Source organism: Papaver somniferum, chromosome 1 (genome assembly GCF_003573695.1).
Source record: "Papaver somniferum cultivar HN1 chromosome 1, ASM357369v1, whole genome shotgun sequence".
Classification (NCBI taxonomy): Eukaryota; Viridiplantae; Streptophyta; class Magnoliopsida; order Ranunculales; family Papaveraceae; genus Papaver; species Papaver somniferum.
The window spans coordinates 154468755-154478753 of NC_039358.1; the positions used below are offsets into that span (position 1 = coordinate 154468755).

Here is a 9999-nt window from a genome sequence, read left to right on the forward strand (position 1 = left end):
AACAAATGTTGTTTCCCGCTGATCTCAAAACAAGGATGAATGAACTTTTGGGTTATAATAACTTCGCACACAATCTAATACAGTATTAAAGTCTTAAACCTTTTAGATTCAGATTCAACAAATGATCTATACAAAAATCGTATCTCGATGTTTTAAGTTTACTGTACGGCTACTACCGTAACTGTAGGATAGCATCAGCGCATATACTTGGATGACAAAACATGCACGTGTCAATTGTTTGTTTGGGGTTTAGTCCAAATACATTCACGAGATAACAGCCTTTAGAACAGTGAACAAACTTGTACCAAATTCATCGTATCCCACGACATGACGAATTAATCTCCACCGTTGAGAAATTTAAACATTCCGCCAAACCTAAGTTGGTCCCACAATCATTTGTATATCAATGGTTAGGAATTGATATGAGATTCATTTATGTTGGTCAGTGTAAACAGAATATCTAAGCTCATAGTGTCAGTCATGACCCTTGAACCCTCCTCTCACAAGCTGTTATCAGCATCGTTTAATTATTATTAAGAAAATTCGCACGGAAAAAGAGATTGGAAGATCAAGAAATCCATGGGTTTGTTTTAGAATTTAATTTTGATTTTTGTTTAGAAAAAATAAAAAAATGTTGTTGTAGAAGAAGAAATTGAACACTCTGGAGAAACAAGTACACAATGGAAGCTGTTTTGCAAGTACAGAGACCAGTCTGTAATAGTATTAGTAGTAGAACTCACTTAAAGATCAAACCTTTTCTCGGGTTTTCTTTTCATGGCAGCAGAAATAATCCATCTTCACAGGTAATTCCCTATTTCTCTCCGTCTCTGTCTATTCATGTTTCATTGGATCCTTTAACTCATTGAAATGTTATTGACGATGATTATGGCTCTTGCTCATCACTGCATTTTTTTTCGGTATTGAGTGTTGATAATTCCAATTTCTATGTAAAATTCTTCTTTTTTTGTGTATAAATCATGGAGTCGGTACAAATATTCGTGGAATACCCTTTGTCATTCTGTTTTTTAGTTCTAAGCAAAGATCTGGTTGTTTAGATTGGATGCTTATATGCTCTTGAGACAATGTATATGTGATCCTAACCATTATCAGAATTAGTAAAAAGTAAATTTGGAGGAAGAATTCAGTGTTTTTTCAGTATAAATTTTTATTTTTTGTGATTTACTTATTTCTGTTTTAATTGTGTATATGCAATTGCATTCATTTGGTTCAGTGGTCTCTTCGGTTCAAAGAAAGTCAAGGAGTTGGCGTCTCATATCGCGTTATTGCAAGTGCAGGTCAGTTCATTGGTATATAATGTTATTGGTTGTATGCCAAATTTCAGTTCTAATTTTGACTAGTTGTGTTATGATTTTATTGTATCTAGATTTTACAAGGAGGAGGCCGAAGAAAGGTCTTGTTCAGAGACCGAAAAGCTCTTCTCCAAAGGGGTTCTCTCCAAGAGTTCCAATCGGAACAAGCACACAGAAGAGGGGTCAAAGAGATGATGCAGAAATAGTAGATTCCAGCTCAACTACTTCAACGGCGAGTGAGTATAGTGGACATGATGATAAAGTAACTGAACTTGAGGCTGATTCCGACGAAGAACAGCAAAATGAACATACTTCTGGAAAGAAACTGGGGGAAACAGGGGTTAAAGTTGGAAAGAATGTACCCAGTAATGAGCTGGTTACAGTTAATCGTGATGAAACGGTGGACAAAGGAGTTACTGTTGAGACAAAAGAAGATTTGGATGCGTTCCAGGAACCTGCTATACTTAAGAAGAGTGTGACCAAGGCCATAGCTGATGGACCAATGTTAGCGAAGTCATGGTCCGATGTGATCAGGAGTAACGACGTTAAAGAAAATAAGTTGATGGGAATGAGTCCCCATAACCGTACACAAATTCTCGAAGAGCTTGCCTTGGAAAATTCTTTGGGTAACAAAATATTTGTTTATCCCCAGATTGTGAAGCCTGATCAAGAAGTCGAAGTATTTCTCAATAGGAGCATCTCAGCTTTGAAAAATGAAGAGAATGTTCTACTCATGGGAGCCTTTAATGATTGGAAATGGAAATCATTTACCGTAAAGTTGAATAAGGCTGAACTTAAAGGGGATTGGTGGTCTTGCCGTGTTTATGTTCCTAAGGAGGCATACAAGATAGACTTTGTATTCTTCAATGGGGAAGGTGTTTATGAGAACAATTCGACTAATGATTTCCATGTAGCTGTCCAAGGTGGATTTGATGAAGCTTCCTTTGAAGAGTTCTTGCTTGAAGAGAGACAAAAGGAGCTTGAGAAAATTGCTGCAGAGAAAGCTGAAAAAGAAAGACAAGAGGAAGAGCAACGGCGAATAGAAGCACAGAAGGCAGCAAGAGAAGCTGATAGGGCTCAAGCGATGATGGAGATTGAGAAAAAAAAGGAAATAATAACTAAAATAATGAAGAAGGCAGTGACCTCTGTTGATAATGTTTGGTACATATCACCCAAAGAATTTAAGGGTGAGGACGTAGTTAGGTTATATTACAATAAGGCATCTGGTCCACTCGCTCATGCCAAGGAACTCTGGATTCATGGGGGGCACAATAATTGGAACAATGGAGTGACTATTGTTGCAAAGCTCGTGCTCTGCGATAGGAAAGATGGTGACTGGTGGTATGCTTATGGTATGTGAAATCTGTTCATTATAGTAAACTTGTGTGTTTAGTTTGTTAGGGAGTTTTTTTTTTTTGAACCATATTTACTCCACGAAACTTATGAATGTGCTGATACCTGTTTTCCATTTTCTATAGTTCCTGTACCTGCGCGTGCCCGTGTCCTAGATTGGGTTTTGGCTGATGGGCCTCCTGAGAAAGCGACTCTTTATGATAACAATAAGCTGCAGGATTTTCATGCTGTTGTCCCAAATTCCACACCAGAAGAAATGTATTGGTTTGAAGAGGAACAACAGCTGTTTAATAAGCTCCAAGAGGAGAGAAGATTGAGAGAAGAGGCCCTGAAAAAAAAGGTCGGTTTTGTTTTGTTTTGTTTTGTTTTGTTTTGTTTTGTTTTGTTTTGTTTTGTTTACTTCTTCTTATTATTTTAATTTCATTTATCAAATGTCAGTCTAGCATTGAAGTTTTAGTATAATCGGACTTAATGCACAAGAATTAGGTGAATGAGGGTGTGGTGTTTTCCTTGCATCTTCGCTCCTAACTTCGTTTTTTCTCAGGCTGAAAGGACAGCACGCATGAGAGCTGAAACAAAGGAAAGAACGATCAAAGAGTTTCTGTTGTCTCAAAAGGATATAGTCTACACTGAGCCTCTTGAGGTCCAAGCGGGAAGCACTGCCACGGTATATTATAATCCTTCCAACACAATTCTAAATGGAAAACCTGAAGTTTGGTTCAGGTGCTCGTTCTACCGATGGACCCACCGCATGGGCCCATTGCCACCTCAGAAAATGTTGCCAGCAAATAACGGTGGCCAGGTTAAAGCTACTGGTGAGGCATCCATTTACATTCTTAGACCCCTGCTTGTGACAATTGATAGTTAACTGAGATACTTTTCAATTAGCAGTCGGAGCCATGTGATACGAACATTTTTCTATTATAGTTAGACAGATGTTTTTTTTTTAAATGTCTACCATCATTTTCATGTTGGCATAAAGCTATAAATCCTTTTCTTTGCAGTCACGGTTCCACTGGATGCATACAAAATGGATTTTGTCTTCTCTGAGACAGAAGTGGGTGGAATTTATGACAACAACCATGGAATGGATTATCACGTACCCGTGTGTGGAGGGGTCGCGAAGGAACCTCCTATGCACATTGTGCATGTGGCTGTGGAAATGGCCCCCATTGCAAAGGTTAGTTTTTCTGAGAGGTAACTGCGCTCTTCCATCTGCAAATGCAATGTCAGGTAGTAATATATTAATTTTTTCTACTTATTTATGTTATAATTTTATTGCAGGTGGGAGGCCTTGGAGATGTTGTGACAAGTCTTTCACGTGCTGTTCAAGATTTAGGCCATAAAGTAGACATCATTCTACCGAAGTATGATTGTATAAACCTTAGCAGTGTAAGCGCAAACTACGACTGAGCCCATATGAATTCCGTTTCAGCTTTATGTTTTCATATTACTAGGTTTTAGTTTATTTCGATTATAAAGGAGAATCATCAAGTCTGGAACAATGATATATAGGAGATGAAATTATCAACTTGAGCTTCTTTATTAAATCTTTCACATTTATCCCTTCACTTGTAGCATGTAAGTAAAAGTGGTACAGAAATGGAAAGTTGAGATACAGATACATTTACGTGTCATCAAAATTAAATATTTACATGTGAAAATGAAATCTTTACTTATGGTTGCTAACACTATTAAAATAAAATACAAATGCATACTTGCTGATAACAAATGTTATTGTGTAGCTTATAAATAATACCTCGTTGATAAATCATGTGATTGTTTAGCTTTCACTTGGTAATTTTGGAATTCTACTTTCATATTCTGTGTTTTATTTATTTATTGATGATCAGAAACTGCTTTCTGCCTTATTTATTCCTAATCCTGGCTTTGATTTAACTGACGTAAGATAAATATATGCAATCTGCAGGTCAAGGACTTTCAGCATCATCGAAGTTACTTTTGGGGTGGGACCGAAATAAAGGTTTGGTTTGGGAAGGTGGAAGGTCTTTCTGTATACTTTTTGGAGCCTCAAAATGGGTAAGCGAGTCTTCTTGCTCCTTTTTACTAGTATGGGTTACTTGTTCTTTGGCTTAGAGCTGCAATACTTCATTCGCTCGAAAGTTACTCATGATGTTACATTCCACTTTGTATAGTCACCGTCCCTCTTCTGATCAACACTTAAGCACCCAGCTCTTTGAAATTCACCAGCAGTCTTGTAATTGTGGCAAACACTTGAGCTCATCCCTGTTAACAAGTTTGTTCAATTGAATACTGATTCTGGATATGTTGACGCTGGTGATCTTGTCGTTTCCTTTTCTAATGTCATCTATATCATGGAACAAAACCACATTGATTCATTTATTATCTTCTAATATGAACTTTACTTGCTTATCTGGTCCTGTTTTAAGCTATCTCATGCTTGGTAGCACAATTAAGTTAAAAGCTGCATGATATGACTAAGGCGTGAAGTTGGATCTTAGTGCATGTATTGTTTTCTGCTCTTTGTTTGTGTTCAAGGAACAATCTATTGATGGCTTTCTGTTACAAATTAGTTACTCATAAAAGATCCATTTTAAAACATCATTGATCTATTTTTGTGCAGATTGTTTTGGACAGGGTGCATATATGGTTGTAGGAATGATGGGGAAAGGTTTGGTTTCTTTTGTCATGCAGCACTAGAGTTTCTACTTCAAAGTGGGTTTCATCCTGTAAGTGCTCCATTGGGCAAATCGTGTTATTTATTGCTCTTCCCTTCTATCAATCGATTGAGTATTCACTGGTAAGTTCTAAGATTATCATATTGTCAAAATATTTACTATTGGTTAAATCTTGAGCAGGACATTCTGCATTGCCATGATTGGTCTAGTGCACCAGTTTCGTGGTTGTATAAGGATCACTATGTGCACTATGGTCTTACTAATACTCGGGTAGTCTTCACAATTCACAACCTTGAGTTTGGTGCTCCCCTCATTGGAAAAGCAATGGAATACTCAGACAAGGCTACAACTGTTAGTATCTCTTTTCGTCTCCGTAGACTCAAACTGTTTCTTCGAATTTCAATTCATATCTTTCTTTTGATTATAACTTTGATGATGAATCTATATTAACTGTAAATAAATAGCATTCCCTTCCCTTTGTGAATATTGTACTCTCTTGTTTATTGCATAGTATCTGTTTTTGCAGGTTTCTAGGACTTACGCAAAGGAAGTTGCAGGAAATCCCGTAATTGCTCCTCATCTTCACAAGTTCCATGGTATACGTAATGGGATTGATCCTGATATGTGGGATCCATACAATGACGCATTTCTTCCTGTAAGTAGTTTACAATTCTTCTGTTTTCCTGAAAATAGATTTAAAAGTACAAATCATAGTTTACTGAATTGGTCCAGCCTAACAAGAGAACAACTTTGTACATCCGTAGATATTTCTTTGGATTCCATTCTTTCCAAATCTGAATCGTAACAGAAGTGTTGTTAATGTGTGTGATTCAGATTTCTTACACTCCAGACGATGTTGTGGAGGGTAAAAGTGCGGCCAAGGAAGCTTTACAACAACAGCTTGGGTTGAAAATATTGGATGTCCCTCTTGTAGGAATTATCACTCGGTTAACTGTTCAGAAAGGAATTCACCTCATCAAGCATGCCATATGGCGCACCCTTGAACGCGGTGGACAGGTTGTATTGCTAGGTTCAGCTCCAGATCCCCGCATACAGAATGAGTTTGTAGGGTTGGCCAATCAATTGCACTCATCACATGGTGACCGTGCTCGTCTAGTTTTGACATATGATGAACCTCTTTCGCACTTGGTACACTCTCATTCCCAAACACGGCTTTGTAATTGAGTAAGGACGTGTTTATGACTACTAAATGTACTGACAAGCTGACTTGCATTATTTAATATAGATATATGGCGGTTCAGATTTTATTCTAGTGCCGTCGATCTTTGAGCCGTGTGGGTTAACTCAACTTACGGCAATGAGATATGGTTCAGTACCCATTGTTCGTAAAACAGGAGGTCGGTAGATTTAGTTTTGTGTGTTACGTCTTTTCCTTTTCGTCCCTCGAGGAAGGGGATACAAGTTCACTTTTTCTTTTTTGCTTACAGTCTCTTCTTAATATTTGTTTTGTTTTATCGCAGGACTTTATGATACAGTGTTCGATGTCGACCATGACAAAGAGAGAGCTGAAGCTGCAGGTTATGGACCCAACGGATTCAGCTTCGATGGAGTGGATATTGCAGGCATTGATTATGCTCTCAATAGGTAACAACTAACAACTGCATTATTTCAAATTTCCTCCATTGGTATTTCACCCACTTGCACACAGTTGCATATCTAAAACAATAAATGTTTGCCAATCACCAAATTAGCAGAAGGGAAATATAAATGTGGACCAATTAACTACTTTCATCAGGGGTCTCCAGCATATGAAGCATTTATATCTCTATCGTAATTAGTCAAACTCGTTATTCTGGCCACTTTAGAACTAGAGTGGTTACGGTATTGCAATGTCAAACTTAGGCAATCTAATTAGAGGTCAGATATTTCTGTCGAGTAGTTAAAAATGTGGTCTCCCACTTGACGATCTATTCACTTTTTACTAATAAAATACAGTCTCTACAACAAATTGGGAACTCTATGTTGGTGCTATCTAGTTAGTTTTTGTTATTCATGCTTATTAGATTCATACTATACTTACTAAACAACTTTTTGTTTCTTTTCTCAGAGCCATCTCTGCGTGGTATGATGGCCGCGAATGGTTTAACTCGTTATGCAAACAAGTGATGGAACAAGATTGGTCCTGGAATCGACCCGCGTTAGATTACTTAGAACTTTATCATGCTGCTCGAAAATAGAAAACTTATAAAGTACATTGAAATTATATAGATTTAGGTTCACCATACTTAAAAGAGCAATGTGAGTTTGTACAGGTTTATGATTGCAGTTATTTCAGGTTTTAGTTTAATCAGATATGGAAGCCAGTAAAAATGGTGAGGGACATGTAATTTGGTGGTATAGTTTTAAATGGCAATAATGTACCTTAGGTACAGTGGTAGCTCTTTGAATGTCAGAGTAATATTTTTTCAGAGGGGCATAGAAGTAAAGCTACACAGTTTTCAGTTTTGAAAAAGTTGGTTACAAATTTTAAACTTTTAAGGAGTCAGTAGGTTACAACATTCATTTCAAAAAAAAATCGTTTCTTCTTTGTTGCAATAAAAAGCTTATCATCATACCCCCTTGCAATCAGATAATAGTTCACTTTACCATCATCACATTATGAGTGAGCCCATAGTAGTTGATGATCAGCATCCTTCTTTGTTTTCACAGAACAAGATTGTTACTCTCGTATCTTTGAAATCGAAAATTGTAACTTCAATTTGTGGATGTGTCGAGAAGTGTTGTGTTGTATGGAGGAAAATTTCCAATCCAGACCGATTGCCAAGGTTTATTCGTGGTGGCACTGAAACAACCAGAATTTATCATTTTTGGCCTGGAAAAATGTAATGATCCACATTTCTTAAATTTGTTGCCACAAAATGCTTCCAATTTTCCTGCCTTGAGAATTTTCAAGTTTGAGCGCAACAAATGACTTGTGAATGTATGATTTCTGGCAGGTGTTTTTCTGTAGAGGGAGGCTCATCTGTGGTCCAGATCCAAGAGGGTTTCTCTTGACTGCATTTTCCGTTACTCTTTCGAGTTGGATTTTTTGCGCTTACGTAGCAAATGATTCAACCCTCGAGCACTCTAGTTTCATAACCGTCTTTGCTGTGTTCTTGACAGTAATTGTTAGTAGGCCGCACACTGTTCCAAATTTTTAAATCAACTTTCATATCCTTCTCATTTCTCTCATATTTTATGCTAATATTTACAGGTCCTGATCAACTTGGTTACTGTTAGTACAATAGACCCTGGTATTATACCAAGAAATGCCTCATTGGCATCGTTGAACGATACACAACTGAGGAGGATTAAGAGCAGGAAATTGGTGATAAATGGGGTTGAAGTGAGGCTTAAATTTTGCCGGATTTGTAGAATTTACAGACCGCCGAGAAGCTCTCACTGCACCATATGTGATAACTGCGTCGAGAAATTCGATCACCATTGTCCTTGGATTGGTCAATGCATCGGTTTGGTATGTTTACTTAATCACCGTAGTTAAAATCTACATTGCCAGGCTTGGTTTGTGAGGCGGAATTACTAATTTATTACTTTACATTTTGGTCACTGAAGAGGAACTACAGATTCTACTTGATGTTGACGAGACGACGACAGCCTTAATATTCTTTATCTACATATTTGCTTTTTCATGTCGAATAATCAACCGAAGAATATTGGAGACTAAACTTGGGTTTTTTCGAACAATCAGCAGTTGCCCGGAGGCATTTGCATTAGCATCATTTTGTTTCGTAGCAATGTGGTTTCTTTGTGGGATTGTTTGCTTCCATGTGTATTTAGTGATGAAAAACCAGGTTATTGGCTCGATTACTTGCACAAATTCTGTATTTTGACATGGGCCATATTGCTGAATGTCGATACTTAATTCATGTTTTGATGCGTGGTTGTATGCAGACAGCTTATGAAAATCTTCGCAGAAGACATGTTGGTTCTCCTAACCCGTACAATAAAGGAATATTAAGGAATATCAAGGATGTCTGTTTTGTAAGACTACCTTCCTCGAGAGTTGATTTCCGAGCTGAAGCAACATCACAAATGTGTCATGGGGGAGCAGACCAACTTCAGCTTTAAAAAGCTTACTAACATGCCTGTTAGCTTAATGAGTCAAGTACCGAATGCTTGTATTTTTGTGTGTTCCAACTATTAGATGTGATAATTATTTACAAGTACGTGTTAATCGAGTCAGTGCATTTTTTATTTTTATTTTTGTTCTTGAGAATAGGTCGATAATATTAAATCTGGCCAAGCGACTTGGATAAGGTCATTATAGATTGCCCAAAGTAGGGATATGACTCCAATGTGATCCCAACTGCTTCATAAGTAAATTTTAAGGACTTGAAGAAAACAAAATAGGACGTGCAACACCTTACCAAGGAAACACTTATAATGGTAAAACTTGCATGCATAAACTATAACAATTTTTAAACTACCTATTCCTTTTGTTTCAAAATAATAGGCTGGTTTCATGTATAATTTATACATGAAACCAACCTATTTTTACGAAAACGGAGGTAATAGAAAATTAAAATCACAATAATAATTCTTCAAATTCATGGAAATTTTTCGTTTTTCATCGCCACCTAATGAGCTCTCTTCTAATATTGGTGGTATGTATGTTGTCACAAGCAAGCTGTGGAGGTTAAGCATCCTCACTCGTG

General features: G+C 37.2%; 1 protein-coding gene and 1 pseudogene across 1 annotated transcript; both read left to right on the plus strand.

Annotated features, from left to right (window-relative positions):
* Window positions 1–479: 479 nt before the first annotated feature.
* Window positions 480–7822, plus strand: LOC113305131 (starch synthase 3, chloroplastic/amyloplastic-like). Its single transcript, XM_026554232.1, has 15 exons — window positions 480–803; window positions 1232–1295; window positions 1385–2662; window positions 2789–3003; window positions 3208–3478; window positions 3668–3843; window positions 3948–4055; window positions 4594–4703; window positions 5269–5374; window positions 5504–5674; window positions 5850–5978; window positions 6158–6472; window positions 6570–6681; window positions 6805–6928; window positions 7392–7822. The coding sequence occupies exons 1-15, from the start codon at window positions 681–683 to the stop codon at window positions 7519–7521; spliced, it is 3432 nt and encodes a 1143-aa protein (XP_026410017.1). The 5' UTR covers window positions 480–680; the 3' UTR covers window positions 7522–7822.
* Window positions 7691–9473, plus strand: LOC113352484 (annotated as a pseudogene).
* Window positions 9474–9999: the final 526 nt, after the last annotated feature.